Here is a 19833-nt window from a genome sequence, read left to right as displayed (position 1 = left end):
ACAAGATTAAACAGGAAAATAATTAATCATGTTCCACACATATATTATGATGTTATTTTCTCACATTTCATCTTATTTGTATATAAAATGGTAAATATCTAATTGATATCTCAAGTTTCATATCTTTTATATATTTTTTTTCTCAACCAAATCATCATTCTCTTTACTTTCTTTCCTAAGTCACCCTCTTTCTCTCACGACAAACTGATTCCAAATAAAATTTTGGATTTTTGCTGTTTTCATTACTCTTGTAAGAGTATTATTCTCTTATGTTTCATTACTCATTCTGTGTTTCTTTTTAAGTTTTATTATATTTTTTCTTTTATTTTTTGTTGGAAAGAGAATATATCGTAGCATATTTTAAAAAGAATTTGAAAAGATTTGATGATGTTGAAAACACTTAAATAAAAAAAAGAAAAAAACAGGAAAAATTATCTTTGACATGAAAAAATATTAAGATCTTAATGAAAAAAATTGAGGAAATAAACAAGCAACATGACACTTGTTCACAACTTTGTAGACTCAAGGTAATCCAATTTTGATTTTTAGAACTCTCGCCATGTTGTGACTGCGAACAAATTTTTTGAGGTGCATTTTTTACCCATAAAGTGTATCATAATGAAAAATCTGTAATAAAGAAAAAAAAAAAATCCTTACACCGAAAATATCTAAATGGGAGGAAGGTGCAAACAAAATAATTCTGCACAATTCCGCAGGAGATAACTCCAGTCCATCCTGGGTCCATACTCACAAAACAGACGGTGTTGATACCATGCCAAGTAATGATAATCACAATGGCTAAAGCCAAAAAGGTATCTGATCCTGATTCTCCTGCTCAAAACATCATTACCCTTCATGGGTCCCACCAATGAACAATTTATTTTGTTTTCTTCAATTGGTAAAGACGGAGTTATTCACACACCAATATTTTATTTTTTAATTTATGCATGAAATGACAATGCTGCCCTCATTCGTTCTCTTTATAACGAAACCCACACTCTATACGCATTTCCTATCCATTTTCACTAGCTGTACTTTTGCAAGGAGAATTTTCTTTTTTTATTTTTATTTTTCATTTCAGTGAGTGAAAAAATGTTGGGACTCTTCAGCAGCTCTGTGGTGTCGCCTCCAGAGGAGCTGGTGGCTGCCGGCAGCCGAACACCGTCGCCAAAGACAACGGCAGGGAAGCTGCTGACACGTTTTGTGGAAAGCAAAGCATCCGCGGTGTCGCTGCAGGTAGGGGAACACGTACAGTTGGCTTACACACACCACAGCGAGTCACCCTGGTATCCCAGGTATTTTTAAATGCTTCCAAATTTCAAAAAATTCACCGAACAGACTTAGTTGTTATCGTGTTGATTCTATCGAACTTAAAAGGAAGAGTGTTTACAAAGTATAATTTAAGAAATTGGAATTAATCAATTGCTTAATTCTAAAAATTTCAGCAACAAAATGGAAGAACCGTGTTGGATCCGTTATTGTTAATGAAAATCATGCAAGATCATGATTGGTGGAAAACGTTTGCTTGCTTGCTGCTGCTCATTGATTGATGCGTGGATCATATGGATCACGGACTACTTAATTATATTGCACATTTTAGGAATTCACGAGCAATGTTTTATGGTATTATTCATCTGAAAGTAAAACTTGGTTTTATTTTCAGATTTGATAAATATTTTTAATTACTTTTATAATAAAATGATGAACTAACATAGATTAGAAAATTATACAAGACCAATTTTTATAATAAAAAACAGGCAGAGGATTAGACACAATAATATTATAGAAATAATTTAGAAAATGCATAATTTTTAGTAATAGTAACTCTTGGGAGTGGGTGGGTGGGTGATCTAATTTCTACAGTAATAATAATTTCAGTGTTACACAATCAAAGAGGAAAGTGAAGAAAATTAAATTATTAATCATACTGAGAAAAGTGAAAGATTCTGATGTGAGAAGAGGAACAGAAGATGTGATCCACAGTTTTGAGAATTCACCCATAATTTTGATTTGTATTATTGTCACATTCCGTCCCGATCAAGAAAAACCAATATAAATTATTTATTGTTGAATGAAACATAAACCTTAAATAATTCATAAAAACCAATTTGCTGTTTTTTTATTCAAGGTTTTTAAAACGAAACAGCTATTTGAAGTGACCATGATTTAATTTCAATTTTAAAATCTTAACATAAATGATTTGCTGTCACTCTGTAAACATTTAAATGCTTTTGTTAATTTTAATTTAAAAGAATCCAAATTATTGTAAAAAAAAAAAAGTTGTTTCATTGAACAACCTGTCATGAAATAGTTTTCTACAGGAGTTATATTTTGATGAATTTTCAATTCTTTAAATGATTTTTCCATAGTTATTTGTAGGTTGAGCAGTCTGATTGGTCATTCTGACCCAGATTTCAAAATATACTGCAACATCATACATCGTAATATAGATCCTGTCGCAGTTGTTTTTTCCTATTACAATCAAATAGTATATAACAAAATTGTTCAGATTACAAATACTGGTTCTTTTTATTTCAAAAGAGTTGGATTTATCTTTGTGCTAAAAGAGACTATCCAGTATAAAACTCATCATTCATTTAATTTAAATACACAAAAAATCCTTTAAATTTAAATAGACAAAAATCCTTTGTCCCAATTGGTAGATAATTTTTAATTGATTTTTCTTGAAACAGTTTGAACCTTTTTGACAGGGGTTCGATGATAAATACTATTAGTGAAAATATGCATGTTCAATTTTTTATAATAAAATTAATATTCTCATAATTATAAAAGTAAAATATAAATATAAATATAAATAATTTCTATAATTTTATCATTAATTCTATAAATAATTTTTGTATTATAGATAGTTATTTTAACTTTAAAAAATAGTTAAATTTAAAAGAAAAACATGTTAAATAAAAAATAATTAAAGGATAAAATTAGTAAAGTAATTATTTTAATTAAAAAAATATTATTTAAAATATAAAGTAAGAGAATTATATTTAATTTTTTTATCACACAATAAACTTTAATGCTTATATTACTTTTTGAATTTTGATTTTATCAAAAACATAAATTTATGCTTTTATATAATTTTGAAAGTCCATTATTTTTAACTTATATCATTTCATGAATGAAATATTCAATATTTTTACTAGCTTCCTTTCAGGACGGGTCCTAGAGTGAGTTGTTGAATGAATGAATGATTTATAAAAGCGGGATTGATTTTTGTTGAGAAAGTGTTAATCAGTGAATTTTTTATCAAGTTAATGTAAGTCAAAAACTGAAATTAGATTATAGTATCAGTTAATATTAATACTAATTTTATATGTAGTTAATATTGACTTTGACATTATATTTACAGAACATACATGTTATAACGTTTTCTTTAATGGCTATAAATGAAATAACTGTTATTAATTGAATATTTTTAGTATACGTTGGTGAAATAAATGAAGGAGTGTTTACTTGATAAAAAATGAAATAATTGTTATTAATTGAATATTTTTAATGACTATAAATGAAATAACTGTTATTAATTGAATATTTTTAACATACGTTGGTAAAATAAATGAATTAGTGTTTATGTATATTTTTTTTAATAAAATTAAAATAAATTTTTGGTGTGTGTTTAATTCTGTTCCATTTTTATTTAAATATTTATTAAATATAAAAATTCTATATATTATGGTTGGTGTTGTTTCAGTGTTCCTACCAACTACTATCTTAATTATTTATTCATCATACTTAAATTCAACTAAATTAAAATGGTAATACAGTCTAAATTGAATAATTTAGAAGATCACAATAAGCTCCATGTCATTTATTGGTGTTTATGTTTTCATTTGTTTTCTTTGAAAAATAGATGGAAAATTCGGTGGCCAGTTCTGGTGGGTTCTATTTGAATTATTAGTCTATACATTGCGTATGATTTTTTCCACTTCAAAATGCTGACTTTTACTGGTTGGACTGTTGTTTTCGTTTCATTATTTTGGTTTTTTGTCCAAAGAGGACGAATGAGATAAATAGATAAGGATAACATAGATTAGGTTGGTGGGCCCGGCAAAAGATTCAAAACATGAAGTTTTCTTTTTCATTCATTTGTCAAGAAGTTTTCTTAATCAAAGTCAGATGGATAGCTTTTATTTAAAATATGCTTTTGAATTTTTATTTATTTTTAAAATATACATCAACATATCTGTAGTGGAAGTGCCGTATCAAGATAGGTTGGATGTCTTATTCCTTTCTTTCTTTTGTGTGAAGGTAATCTTTACCCACTCCTTTTCATATAAAATAAACAAATTGAATATTTTGAAAATCAAGCTTTGCTTGTGGAAAGAAAAGTCTCACATAGATGATGCTTGATAGGAGTAATGATGCAAATAAAACTTGTAAATTGAAAATTACAAGGGCAATGCACATTTTACCTTTGTATTTGAGGCTTAGATTGTGCACTTTGTGTTGAGTTAGATTGCACTGTTTCAGTGTTTCTTATTGAATTTTTGAATCTATTTATTTATCTGTATGAGTGTTGGGTCTAAATGTTAATTGTAAAATGTCAGATCATTTGCTGTTAAGGATGAAATATTCTGCTTGTTTGAGGGGGCTCTTGACAATTTGGGCAGTCTGAGACAACAGTATGGACTGGCCAAGTCAGCCAATGAAGTGATTTTGGTGATTGAGGCTTACAAAGCTTTGCGTGATCGAGCACCCTACCCTGCCAATCGTGTTGTTTGCCATCTCAGTGGGAGCTTTGCTTTTATAGTTTTTGACAAGTCCACTTCTACTGTCTTTGTGGCTTCTGTAAGTTATCTAGCCACCCCCATCAATTTCTCACCATCTTCAGTCTTTTCTACTCAACCTTGGCTTGTTTTGTTTTTACAGGATCAAGCTGGTAAAGTTCCTCTCTATTGGGGAATTACAGCTGATGGATACGTAGCTTTTGCTGATGATGCGGATTTGCTTAAAGGTTCTTGTGGCAAGTCGCTTGCTTCTTTCCCTCAAGGTGTGTTTAATTTTATTAGAAAACGTCACAATTCTTAACATTTCGGCAACTACTTATTATTACATCAGACACTGTCTACATTCTATTTTAGATTTACTCCCAAAAGTGTATGTATCCTCTCATTAGTTATTGTCTGAATTGTACAGGATGCTTTTACTCCACAGCAGTTGGAGGATTGAGATGCTATGAGAATCCAAAGAACAAGATTACTGCAGTACCTGCCGAAGAAGAGGAAATCTGGGGTGCAACTTTTAAGGTAAATAGATAACAAGAGTTTAAGTATTATTGCTGGTAAAACTCTCAGTTCTCTCTACAAAATATTATTTTCCTCTGTTTAGAATAGAAAATCAGTCCAAATAGTAATTGGAGATTAACACCATGTCAGATGCAATAAAACAAGAGTTCATAAAAACACCATGAATACAGCAACATTACACTAAATAAAAAAAAGGATAGGTTTCCAAAAGGAATGAGTTAGACTAACTTAAACTCAATCTCCACATCTGTTTCTAGAGTTTAAAAAGGTTAGGATTGCAAGTAGCAATTAAATTTTAATATACTGATAGTTCAGTTCTCCTTGAAACATCCGCAATAGCAAAATTAGAATGTATATTTGATTTGGTTCTCAAGTGGTTGACAGGTCTGGTTTAGGTACGACGTCTTTGGCTTGCTGGGTTAACAAGAAAGAAATTGGAAACTCCATCACACAAAAATATTATTTATTTATTTAATTCCAAAATTGATTTTTTGCATTCTTGGTTTATGTCTTGACTCTGTTGCTCCCTCCATGAATTAACTTGGATGAATGATCAGGTGGAGGGATCAGCAGTTCTTGCAGCCACAGAGTACTAATCCATCTTGGAATACAGTATGGTGTGATGCATAAATGGAGTGATGACTGTAAGGCATGCAGAAGGGGCCATGTAAATACCTTTTGGTAACTATGAGAAAAGTGCGACTGGTAGTAGTTGTTTGTTCATTAGATAGGATTTACTATGTTTCTGGTGTACAGTTGCGCTTTCTGATGTAATAAAAATGTGCCTGAGTTTCTCTCATATCATTCTACATAAACTGTGTCCGCATAACATGGATGATTCATTTTGGAACAACCTAACATATAAAAAATATAAAAACTAAAAATATCCTTAGATGAAATAGAACAACAGAAACTGAGAATACAAAATAAATTTTATATCCTTGCTGTTAGAGTTCCTCACTGCACTAGCTCCCACTCTGCAACCCTTTGCACTGTTGTGGCGGAGATTTCATTGCACGGCTCCTCCTACTCCGTCCATGATTTGCAAACTGTTTGTGTTGTACACTCTACTTTGAGTGAGCTCTAATGCTCATTAACAATATATAATATGCAATCTTACCCTTTTAAAGATGGATTTCAATGCAATCCTGAATGGTCCCCTTCAAAGTAAATTTTAATGGTTAAATCATGCAGTTTTTTTTTCTGCGAAAATCTCAAATGATTTCTATATTTTATTTGTAAAAATTTGGTTTTTATTTTGAAAATTTCTATATAATCAAGTCTTTTACCTTAATACTTTAAATAGGTATCACCTGTTAATTTGTTTATTGTTTAAATTTTTTTTAATGTTTTATTTTTATTTTTTTAGAAAAAATAAAAGTAGGTCAGTATCAAAGGACTCATGTAACACTATAGTGATGTAACATCCGTTTAATGATGTTATTATTATTTTATTCCTAAATTCATCTTTATAATTTTATTTTGTTTTAATCCTAATCTTTTAAAATTAAACAATTTTTTTCCTTTTTTAAATTAAAACAAAATTTAAGTTTTATATAAATATTTTTTAAATTAAATTTTTATTAAATATTTTTAACAAAAATAAGTTTATTTAAGTTTATATTTTAAATTGAATTTTATTTAAAATTGTTTTAAAAAGTAAGGGATAAAATTGAGATTTTCAAAGACATGCAGGTGCAGGAAAAAATGACGGGGGTACGGAAAAAAACATCCCTATCTGAATATTTGAATCAGATTTTAGATTCAAATTCATTTCTTTTACAAAATAATTTTAACTTTTATAACTGATTTACTGATTAATTTAATGTTTTTAAAATACAATATTTAATTTAATTAATATTTAAGTACGTTACTAATTTATTTTTAAAAATATTTAATAGATTATTAAAAATATAATTACTTATTTTAATTTTTAAATATAATTTTTTATATGTTACTGGATATTTACACATGCATTTTAAATAAATACTATTACATAAAAAATATATATTTTAAATAAACACAATTTAGCATACAAAAAAGAGAGTTTATTATTAAGTTGAATGAAAAAAAAAATTATAAGTGAAAACTAAAGCAGTTGATTTTACAAGTGCAATTGCTTTGAATTAAACTTATAATGTCATAAATGGTTAAAGGAGCATTTGATTAAATCATTAACTTCAATAAATTATTTCAACCTTAAAAATTTATTGCAACATTAAGAACAAATAGGTTGAAATTAAAAAATTTATTGCAGCAATAAAAAGAATTTAATTCTTTATATCATTGACTTTCATTGCAATTTTCTTACACTCTTCATTTTCTTTTCTCTCTCTTGTTTGGAACTGAAATCTCTATCTGTGGTATTCAGAGTTGAGGTATATCTTCTCCCTTCACCTCTTAGTATTTTTCTGCTTCCCATGTCTCATATTCGAATTTGATAGTGTTTACGTATGAAGTATATAGTTCGTTGACTTTTTCTTTTAATTTTGTGCTTGTAACTTTTCGTGCTGTTGTGTATGTTTCATGGAAATGCCCACAATAGCATATTATACATACAGAGATAGATACATAAATAAATATAGATTGTCCTTTTATTGCTAATTTGTGCTAGAGAAAGCTTTAATTGTTAATATCAAATTCTCAGTTTTATAAGTGATTTTTATTGTGAAAAGTAACAATTCTTCTAATATAATTTCATTTGCTTGAGTTTGAAGTGGATATGGAATGGGGGAGTTTTTTTTAAGGGGATTTATGAAAATAGATATATTATTTTTAATTTAAATTATTAAAACAATAAATTTGAGGAATTTTTTATTTTATATTGTTTTATTTTATATTTTTAGAAAACGTAAGATTCAAATTCACATTTTAAACTTTTAAAAATGGTTTTGTGTGGGGTTTAACAATTTTTTAGTAGACAAAAAAAAAGTTCTTTATATATATTTTTTTCGTTGTGTTTTCTTCTTTTTATTTGCTAATTAATTTTGAGCTCATTTGTAATATTATTTTTTTTTTATCAATAATTAGGTGTATTAGTATTTTTTTAATAATTTAACTGAAGACTGAAAAACACTGACTTGCTTTGTTACAATACGAAAAGAAAATAAATTCGACGTTAAAAGAGACTTTTGTAATTTGTAACTGAAAACTAATAACTGAGCACCTACCCCGCACACTCACGCAAGACATTTTGCATATGACACTATTATTTGATTAACTTGTTTTGCCACTTTTTTCGTTTTCCTATTAAACTTCTCAATGTATGGACATTTTGCATGTGACACTCTTCTTTGATTAACTTGTTTTGCCACTTTTTTTGTTTTCTTATTAAACTTCTCTATGTATGGTACCAATATATCAATTATTCAAAGTATATTGTCTGTTTTGGATCAAACTCTCACAAATTTGTTTTTGGTATTATTTTAAAATATCTCTTATTAATGGAAGTATTTTATGTTATATAAATCCATGTTTGTCTCTTGTTTTATTCGATGTGAAATTTTTGTTTGTATCCTTAACAATCATTCCCTTAAACAAAAGACTATGATTCTTTACCTCCCCTACATCAAAACTATTTTTTTATTCACGAGTACACTGTGGTCTGCACTGAGCATCTCTTGCTCTCTTTCACGACCCATGGTCACACTATTGAGCATCTCTTGCTCTCTACCTTTGATGATTCTTCTGGTTATTTATCACTAGCCACCTACCAAGACTTCACCTTACCATGAAGGAACATACTCATCCGAGCCTTAAGAACTTGGGTAGAGAGTAGTATTAATTCCTTATATGGTTAAACTCACATCTAATTGGTATTGTATCCCCCTAGTGAACCTCCCACTCGTTAGACTTAACAAGTTGTATCAGAGCTAGGTTAGACTTAGTTGAGTACAATGGTCCCTATATCGAAAGTCTTCCTGGCAAAGGGTTCTAAGTTAGCGTGTCCTGTTAAGATGAATAACGATACGAAAAAGGGTACTTGAATGCTTTTGTTGGAGGAAGAGTGTACCAATATAGAAGGGACTCACTTTTGAGGGGGAGAATTATTGAGAATCTAAGTGTGAGTCCAAATCTCACATTGGGTAGAAATGAGAAAGTGGAACAACATATAATCTATCCGTAAATTACAATTAGTATTGTCGAAGAATATTTTCATCAATAACTTATTATCATAATTATCGACGATGAAAGTCATCAGTATCATCTATTAATAAATTACAAATCTTATTATCAACGAATATGTCTCTCAGTTCCGTATCATTACAACTACTGATAGACACATTTCGTTGACAAATCCGTCTCCCAAATTTCTTGTCCAATCTGCTGATTTTTTTGTATATTAAGAGAAGAGAAGGAGGAAGAAGAAGAGAAGGATGACGGGAGGGAAAAGGAGGTGGTGATGTGGAGGCACAATGATAACGTGCATTAATGACATGGATGATCATTGGTGACATGATAATGATGAATGGAGGACATTTGTAACAATGTTTTTTGGAGTTAGAGAAGGAGGTGGAGGAAGAGAAAAAGAAAAGACAAAGAAAAAATGATGAGAAGGAGAAGAAGGAGGATGAGTTGGAGATGAGAGTATGGTGTAACGACCCGGCGATGGTGAGAAAGAGAGTAGGAAGAAGATGAAGAATAAAGGAAAAACAAGAAGAAATGGAAGAAGGAGATCCAATCACTTATTTTACCGTCGATCATAATTTGTGGGTAATTATGAACAGATATTTACCGATCGACTTGTGATTGTCCGTATTTACTGATGGATCTTTTTTTCTATCAATAAATTTTACTGACAACCACTTTATCAATGAAACTTTTGGTTGTTGGTAGTTTGTCGTAAACACTATTTACTAATGGATTCCTATTATTATTGATAAATTGTGTCTATTAGTAATGTACAATTTTCTACAAAAGCTAAAAACATTGTTCGAACTTTGTACATTATAATTAAGGGTTAAATATATTTTTAGTCTCTAAACTTTGATACAAAATTAGAATTCGTCTATATCTGAAACTTTTATACATATACTTGACACTAAACTTTAAAAATGAATGAATATAATCCTTTTAATTAAATTATGTTAAATTTTTTTTGTCATGTCAAAAACTTTTTCCAACTGACATTGAAAGGAGAATGTGTTAATATAAACAATTCAAATATTAACATAATCATGTTTGACATGTCAAAAAAATTTAATATTATTAGACTAAGAATTATATCTATTCATTTCTAAAGTTTGGAAACTAAAATATATCAAATTTTAAATATAGATAAATTCTAATTTTACATATCAAAATTCAAGAGGTTAAAACATTTTTGAAATAACATCTATTTTTATTTGAGTACAAAAAGTTAGTTCACTTTGACCAAGTGATAAATGTCATCATAAGGAGCACGTTTTGTTATACAAAAACATGAAACTGTAGCATTGAAACAAACTCATGCTTCTTTATATGATTTTCTTTACAATCTTCCTTTCCAATTTCTCTCTTTGGTTGGAACTGAAATATCAATCGGTTCAAAATAAAGTTGAGGTATAACCCTTCTTCTCTCTTCCTCTCTTTGTTTATTTTTTCTTGCTACCTCAAATTCGATTTTTCTTCATTACCCACATGATTGTTATAATTAGTCTTGTATGTTAGTTTTTCCAATAACAAATTTAAAAGGTATTGTGAATGCTCATGACTTTTAATAGGTGGTGATTGTTATTTTGCAGCTGTTATATAAATTTGTTTGCTTTTTAAATTAATGCCAGAAGTTGGAAAAAAAAAACTTTAATTTTAATCTTAGTTTTCTGAGGATTAAAGTTCACCTCATTTGTTTTGTTAATTGGGTTTAAAAGGGTTATATGTGAAATAAGTTTGAGATATAATCATGTATACTAGCAAACATGAGTCTTCTTGATTCAAAGATCTATATGATACGCATGCTGTATATGAATCAATTGACTTAGACCAATGTTAATAGAGATTACTCAACGATTTTTCTTAGGGCATATATGATGATCATGTTTTCTTGAATTTTGTTGCTCTATGACTGTTCACAGATTCGTTTGAATTCAATTGGAGCAGCTAGCATGGAGCAAAACCAGCATGGTCAACCAGGAAGAGGAATTGGTTCTGCTCCTGCACAAGAAGCACATAGCAAGAACCAATATCAGTCCAAACCTACCAATATTCAGACTGTTGCTTCATCCTACCCAGGAGAGCATCACTATGCTCTTCGATACCAGCAACGACAGGATCAGTTGGAGGAAAAAGTCAAGAGCTTTTGGGCACAACAACTGAAGGAAATTGAGGAGAGCACTGATTTGAGGAATCAACACATGTTGCCTCTGTCGAGGGTTAAGAAGATCATGAAGAGTGATGAGGATGTGAAGTTGGTTTCAGCTGAGGCTCCTGTGGTGTTTGCCAAGGCCTGTGAACTGTTCATAATGGAGCTCACAATGAAAGCTTGGGCTAACACCGAGGCCAACAATAGGAGGACAATCAAGAAGTCTGACATTGCATCTGCAATTGCAAGGACTGATGTGTTTGATTTTCTTGAGGATATTGCTCCCATTCCTAGGAATCACAAAAACACAATGATGCATCCATTGCTTCCAGGCAATGCTCCAACACCAACTCAGAATGTTCCTTATATGCCACCTCCTCAACATGTTGCTGCTAAAATTCCTCAGGCGCTGCAAACCTATCCTCTCGCTCCAAGTTCAACTGTCCCCCCCAATCACCAAAACCCTTCTCCTACTTCAGATGATTGAACAAAATAAAAGGTATTTGGTGAAAACAATGGTCTTTTCTTAATAAAAGTTGACATGGAAAGCATGTCATGCAGAATAAAAACCCTAAAAGACAAACTCTTGAGCGGTATTTACATGGTAAAAACAATGGTACTTAAGCTCCCCATTCGTATTTTACAATGGATTTTGTACTTTTGGTGTGGATTAAAAATATAAATGTGTGGAACTATATATTTTCAGATTTGATGGATAAATCCCAAAGTTGCCTTCTGATTTTGGAGGTTTCAACCAATCGTTTCCATTTTTTTGGATTGATCAATAGTAGTTTGATGGGGTAGAACTAAACTTTTAAGCATGTAATCATGAGTTCGATTCGAATTTGTCTGTGAATCATCTTGAGATATTCAACGATTATCCATATCATGATTATAATTGTGTTTTTGAGATATTTAATAAGTTGATGTTTTTGAGAAACATTCATTATCACCTAACATATTCAACTTTTCTGTATATGTAAAAGAAGTATGTTTTTTAAATTGTCAACTGACAGTGGAAAGAAGAGAAAGATCATGAATTTAGAGAATTCATGTTTGGATTTCTCAAATCCCATATTTAGATTTCGATGTGTCTTTCCACAATTATATTTTGTTTTGTTCATGATGTCTATTTCCATTTAACTGAGAAGGTATCATTGAATAATTTTATTTCCACCAAAATCTCGTCTTTCTTTTGGCTCACATACTAATTTTCACTTTTACCCAAATTATTTTCCTCCTCCCAATTCCACATGAATTTTCTTTAAATTGTGGTAATCTCCTTAATTAAGATTGATTTTATTGTAAGAGTATGTTCTTGGGGTTCCTGTTTTGACATTTACATATAGACGAATAGGATCCTTATTTGATTTTAGTTCATATATGTAGGTTGAAACACTCCATATTCTTTCTATATTTTAATTTCTTTTGTTAATAAAAAAAAATTAAAGAGATTCGATAACAAGTTATATACAATCCATTTAAAAGATCACATTTCTAACTTAAAATTTTAGAATAATGAATTTGTAAACAAAATTTAATCTATTATTTAATTTTATCATTTCTATTTGGTATTCACACTTCAATTCTTAATATTTGTTTCAATTTAAAACAATCATTTAGTATTTGTGAGTTCTACTATCAGCTAGTTCTTGACCTATAAAGCCTCTGAATTAAGGGAATGTCTTAAAAAAAAAAGTTAAGGCCTGTAAAGAAGTTCACTGATTAAAATAGTGTATAATAATTTATTGATTCTATTAGATCAATTAATTTTCATATTTAAGCAAGTTTATATACAGAAATGATAATCAATTTAGATAGACTTCATGTTCTGAACAAATTGGATGAAGAAAGATTAAAAGAATAAATTATATATAGAGAAACATATAAGATTGATAATCTAAGTGCAAATGGATTGATATCTAAAAATGATTTTAAAGCATAACTTTGTTAATTCAATAATTTGAATGAAATTATATGACTTTTAAAAATATCAAAATGTTTTTGTTTCTCATGAAGTAATCTAGAAACAGTTGTAAACACAGTATGCTTACAGAATGGATGCTAGTCATCCTTGTTCTATTGTAATTTAATTCATTTTGTAACTGATAAATGCATGTCATGTTAGTGATAATAATATTTAATATTAATAAATAATGCTATTGAAGTACGTGTTTATCATTAAATAAAGTTAATGAAACATTGAAACTGACTCCTTTCTTTGACTTTTATTACCTCCACTTTATTATATATTCATTTTCTTGTTTTGGATTGGAACTCAAATCTCAACTGTTGATCAAGACAAAGTTAAGGTATATTTTTTTTCTCTTCTCTGTGTTTTCTTCTTTGTCATCTGATGATCAAATTCTCGTACATTCGTGTTTGTGTATTACAATTTGTGTATTTTCCAGGTTGCATGCCATCTTATAGCATTATATATATATACATGATGTCTATTTAATTATTGCTAAGAGAAAGATTTATATATTAATCTCAATTATCAGGTTTGCCTACGAATTTTGAATGTTGATAATAAGAATATTAATTTTATATAACTTAAGGTTAGACACAATTTATTTACTTGAGGCTTTGATACCCTTTATATGTGTTTTATTGTTGTGTTTAACATATAAGTTAGTTTTACCTGTGATTGTTTTTTTCTATGAGAAGATTCAAATTTCTTATGAGTTGTTTTGTTGGCAAGGCCCAAAAAGCATTGTTTGTTTTTCAAAAACATTCAAAGAGGCCTTTCTATTTTATAATTAATATATATATATATATATATATATATATATATATATATATATATATATGTATATATATATATATATGTGTGTGTACGCGCGCGCGTGTTTTCTTTGTCTGGTGGAGAAACTAAAAAAAAAAAAACTTTGCCATTTCAATATCTTAGCTTAATTAATGAGACTTTGCATTTTGTAACTGATGACTAATAAATGTAGATAACAATAATAAATAGCAGTTTTAATGAAAAATATTAAAAACATTTACTCATCTTAATTTTACATTTGACAAAAATATTTCTTTTTTAAAACGCATAAACATTTTGGTTTGTTTTATGGAAGTTCGCAAAATATTAATAATTCTAGTTGTAAATGAGACTTTATTAATTTTAAATTGATGACTAATAAAAGCTATAAAAACAATAAATGTGAGTATAGGATGCTTAATTGGCATGAGTTGTTTAAAAGTAAAATTATTATTTCAAAATAGTAGCAAAAGATTGTTTAAAAAATAGATAACCCTCTTTTGAAATTGTTTTATGAATACAAATTTCATTTTAATATAATTTTCACGTACATATATTCACATATTGCTTTGAATATAAAGAAAGTTGTTTATAAAGTGAAAAAGAATTACTTATACAGAAAGTTCTTAAAATTTATAAACGACTACTTTTAACTTAAGTAATTCATGTAGGTAAGATGTACATTAAAATAATATGTTTAATTATAAGTAGTTTTTATAAATAATCATATTCTAAAAAATCTAATTACTTATATAGGAACATGGAAATTATGAAAAACTAGTTTATTTTTATTTTTTTTTAAAATCTATACTTTAACAACTTCTTTTACTTTTACTGGGAACCTTCTGTCATAGAAAGAATGTTGTTGTAGTTTTAAAACAAAGTAGCACTATATATTTATAATTAGTGAGTTAAATAATTTTTTTATTTGGTTATATGCTTAATGAGGTTGTCAACTCCTTATCTTTATTATATTTGATAATGTTATTAATTGGTAGAAATTTATTTTATTTCAGTACATACACATTCATATATATATATATATATATGAAAATAATTAATACATATTTTTAATCAATTTTATTTAGTCATTTGTACAAAGAATTTTGAAACAGCTTATTGGGGCTTTTTTAGATAACACTTGGTGCTCTATTGCCTATTGAAGAGCATAAAGCTTCTTCTTTTTTCTTTTTTTCAGAAGTTGTAGTTTGTTTTAAAAAATATTTTTATAGTTTTTTTATAGTTAAATTAAGCAATTTATTTTCCAGGTAGTAAACACTAGTAGAAGACATTTTGTTATAAAAAAAGGAAAATAAATTGATTATAAAGAAAAAGTAATTTTTTGTATTTTTTTTACAATAGGAAAGAGTAAAAAGTAAAAAACCAAATACTAATATCAAATGTAAAAAATCTGTGTGAAAGTATCATTTAAAAAAAAAAAACTATTGTAACATAAGTACTTGCAGTTCTTTCTTTGACTTTCATTATCACCTTCGTTTGTCTTAAATTTTTCTCTCATTGTTTGGGAACTGAAATTTCACTTGGATCAAAACAAATTTGAGGTACATATATCTTCTTCTCCGTGACTTTGTCCTTCTATGTTTTTACTATAATATATATTGATGTTTTTAGTTATTGCTAGTTGTTGGAAAAAGCTTTAATTTTTAATGTCAAGTATCAATTTTCTTACTGTGATTCTAATTGTGTGTAACAGAAACAGGCTTTGAGTTATCATTAAAGTTTGACACAAATAGTTTGATTTACTTGAGTTTAAAACGGTCGTCAATGATTTTATTTTTCTTACAAAATATTATCTTAATGATTCTTTTTCAAAATTAAAACTTGGGGAATCTTGTTGATTCAAAGAGGTACATGAGAAATGTGCTCTATTTCTGAATCACAATGGTTTATCTTAGGGCATAGATGATGTTCGTTTTTCATGAGTCCTACTGCTTATGGTATGAATTGAATAACAGGAGCTAAGATGGATCAAAACCAGCAAGGTGAAGCAGGAAAAAGAATTGGTGCAGATGGAGGCAAGAAATTGACAGCTGGTGTTGTTCCTGTAGCTTCACCCTATGCTGGAGGGTATCGCTATGATCGGCAATGCATATACCAGCGGCAGCAAGAAAAGTTGCAGCAACGGGTAAAAACCTTCTGGGAAAGACAGATGAAGGAAATTAAAGAGAGCAGTGATTTGAAGAGTAACAGCTTGCCTCTTTCGAGGATTAAGAAGATCATGAAGTTTGATGAGGATGTGAAGATGGTATCAAGTGAGGCTACTATGCTGTTAGGCAAGGCCTGTGAACTGTTCATAATGGAGCTCACAATGAGGTCTTGGGCTCACGTGGAGGATGACAAAAGGAAGATAATCAAGAAGACTGATGTTGCATCTGCAATCTCAATGAATGATATGTTTGATTTTCTTGTTGATGTTCTTCCCAGGGATGACACAGTCCCAGTCATGCTGGGACACCAAGTGCTTCCACCGCCAAATCAGAATGCTCCTTACCCTTATATGTCACTTCCACCACCACCACCACCACCACCACCACCGTATGCTGCTCCGACAACCGCTCCTGGGAATGCTTCTTCTTCATCCGCTGCAAATCCATCCTATTTCAACTTCAATCCCACCCCAGATGAACAAGACCCTTCCAATTTCAATGATCATTAAGAACACAAAAAAGCTACCAAGTGAAGACAGTGCTGTTTAAGGATAATTTTATGGTCTGTATCTTCAACTTTAAATGAACCTTTCTCTTCCCTTTCCAGTTCAAATGCTCTATCGGTACTTATGATTTGAATTAAATAAAACGTATCAAACTGTTTTCGGTGGCAATTTCATGGATAACTCTATTGTTGCTTAGTTATTTCTATTCCAGATTCTGCATTTTGCATGTAAGCTACCTAGTATATATATAGAGAGAAATATATAGATAGATAGAATTATGATTTTTTGACCCAAAAACTATGTTTGATATTAAAAACTACTATTTGACAATCTATAGGAGTAAAATGTCTAACAAAAAATGTTTCATTGATATATATATATATATAAAGAAAAATAGAGAATGAAAATTAGTGAAATAAGTGAGTGTAAAAGCTTTTTAAGTGTCTAAATACTATAGATACATAAATAGATAAATAGATTTTTTAGTTTAAATATTGTAGATAGATAAATAGATGGATAGATTTTTTAGTGTTTAAATATTATAGATAGATAGATTGAGAGAAATGAATGAGATATTGGTGGGTGCATAAACCCTTGACATAAAACATTTGAAGATAGTTAGGGTTATAATATGCTGTCTTTGTTTATCAATGAAGATATATCTCACTTTAATTAGATATTTTCTCTTTAGTTTTTCTTTTGTTTAAGAATATAGACTCAGTGTGTCTTTTTCCTTATTAAAGGTTGTAGTTTTTATAATATAATCTCTTACGGGTGTGTTTAAATATTTAATGACATTTTATTCAAATTTTACTTAATTAGCTGTTTTGATATTACTGTTATTTTTATTGAAGTAACAACCTCAACTTTCTTTTTTGTGTATTAAAAATGAAGAAAACATACACATTTTTTATACAAAATAGTACTATGAGAATGGATTTTTTTTTTGTTTGAGGTTTCTCACATCATTTCAACTCATTTTTAACTATATTTACTAATTAAGGATTTCCTTAACCTTATATATAAATTTTTTTTAACTTACGAGATTCTAATATTTTTTTTAAAAACAGTACTTGAAGTGACATTTTTTTTTTAAATGTTAGCTTTTAACTTTTTTATATATTTTTTCTTTTTTACTTAAACTATTTACTATTTACTAAATTTTACGTTTAACCATTTCTAATTTAGGTATTTTTTTTCTAATTATTGTTCATTTTCTTTTGTTTCTCTTCTTTAATTCAGAATGTAGGATTTTGTGTACGTGGGAATATTTTCTTGTTTACACCTTCTCATTACATATATTATATTGATAGTAATAGAACATCTGTTTGTTATTAGTTTTCTGATAATTTATATTACACTATTTATTTTTATGAATTTACATCAAATTATTGTTTAGTTTAAATATAACTATTGTTTAGTTTAATTATAACTATTCTGTGAGATTATCTTTACAACTCAGTTTTTTCTCTTTTTTTACAACTCAGTATTAACCTTTTCAAAATAATAAGACTATGTTTTTACTGGGTATCTTATAATTAGGGTTGGAAAACAAAATATGTGTATTGGTGGATATAATCTATTAAGGATAATTAATATTTATGAATATTTATTATATGTGGATAGTGGGTAGCATATAGTTGGTTGGATGCGATTGCAAATATTATATTATCCAATCTACACGTATATATGTTACTTACAAAACATAAAAATAAAAATTTAATTATATTTTATTAAATTAAATAAAAATAAAATTAATTTATTTTTTATTAGGGCAAATTTAATTAAAAATAAGTTTTAATTTATATTTAATTTAATTTATATTATATTTTATATGTTTTTCTTAATTTTTTTTGAAAATGTATAAAATATATATTTTTTAATATTTATGAATATTCGTAAATTTTAAAATACTTGTGAGTTTTTTTTAAAACGGGTTGTAGTAGATTGATTTTTCATTTACGGAGTTACACAGATAAACTCTATCTATACCCGACCCAACCTATTGTCAACCCTACTTATAATCAAATTTAATGTAATTTCAAAGTCATTCTTATTTTATCCTTTTTTTTATGAAATATTTTGAAAATTAATTAAGGTTAGCATAACAAAGATTAATGTTATTTAACATATTGTAACTTTACTCTTGGACATATCAAATAAGTAAGAGAAACTCTCAAACCACTACTAAAATTTTCTATATTTTATCAATATAGTTCATTCTTTTGTGAGACACATGCTCTTGCCACGTGGCATGCTCCTAATGGAGAAAAATTCTCTTTAGTAGTGACCATGTGTCATGCTCTTTAGGGAGATGATTTCTCCTTAGTAATAGTCATGTGTCATCCTTATAATGGGAGGATTTTACCTTAGCCTCCAAGTTAGAATATTAGGTTTTACTTCTACAATTTGAAAAACAAATAGAGGTTTTCTCCTATGTAAAATAACTTTTAAATTGAGTATTATTATGCCGTCAAATTTGTGTCATATTATTCGACTTAGGTCACCAAAGCTATAACATCCCTTTTAGGTTTCTTTTAGCTATCCTTTCTCTTAAAAAAATAAAAATAAAAATTATTTATTTATCATCTGATTGGTCCACGTGTTACAGTAGTTATTACTTTTTATTTTATTTTTTATTTTAAAAAACAATTATCTGTTAAAAAATATACAATAAAAGGTAATATCTACCCATCTACACGTAGACCAATCATATGATAAAAAAATACTTTTATTTATTTTTTATTTTAAATTAAATTTTAAAATTATTAAAATACCCTTGAATTTACCGTTGTTTTTTTTAACATCTCTCTCTCTCTCTCTCTCTCTCTCTCTCTCTCTCTCTCTT

At 28.4% G+C, this 19833-nt stretch overlaps 3 protein-coding genes across 4 annotated transcripts; all 3 read left to right on the top strand.

Moving 5' to 3' along the window:
• Positions 1–999: 999 nt before the first annotated feature.
• On the top strand, positions 1000–6064 carry LOC106775911 (stem-specific protein TSJT1-like; the record flags this gene model as incomplete). Of its 2 annotated transcripts, NM_001317286.1 has the most annotated exon segments (6): positions 1054–1295; positions 4566–4806; positions 4888–5008; positions 5155–5264; positions 5822–5857; positions 5860–6064. In NM_001317286.1, coding segments are annotated over 5 exon segments (711 nt in total), but the record flags the coding sequence as incomplete, so codon positions are not given.
• A 5436-nt stretch (positions 6065–11500) lies between these two features.
• On the top strand, positions 11501–12031 carry LOC106774911 (nuclear transcription factor Y subunit C-2-like; the record flags this gene model as incomplete). Its single annotated transcript, XM_014661937.2, has 1 exon — positions 11501–12031. A coding segment is annotated over one exon (531 nt), but the record flags the coding sequence as incomplete, so codon positions are not given.
• Positions 12032–16295: 4264 nt separating this feature from the next.
• LOC106774910 (nuclear transcription factor Y subunit C-3-like) lies at positions 16296–16988 on the top strand. Its single transcript, XM_014661935.1, has one exon. The coding sequence runs from the start codon at positions 16296–16298 to the stop codon at positions 16986–16988; it is 693 nt and encodes a 230-aa protein (XP_014517421.1).
• Positions 16989–19833: the final 2845 nt, after the last annotated feature.

This window comes from Vigna radiata, chromosome 10 (assembly GCF_000741045.1).
Source record: "Vigna radiata var. radiata cultivar VC1973A chromosome 10, Vradiata_ver6, whole genome shotgun sequence".
Classification (NCBI taxonomy): Eukaryota; Viridiplantae; Streptophyta; class Magnoliopsida; order Fabales; family Fabaceae; genus Vigna; species Vigna radiata.
This window is presented reverse-complemented; position numbering and strand designations above follow the sequence as displayed.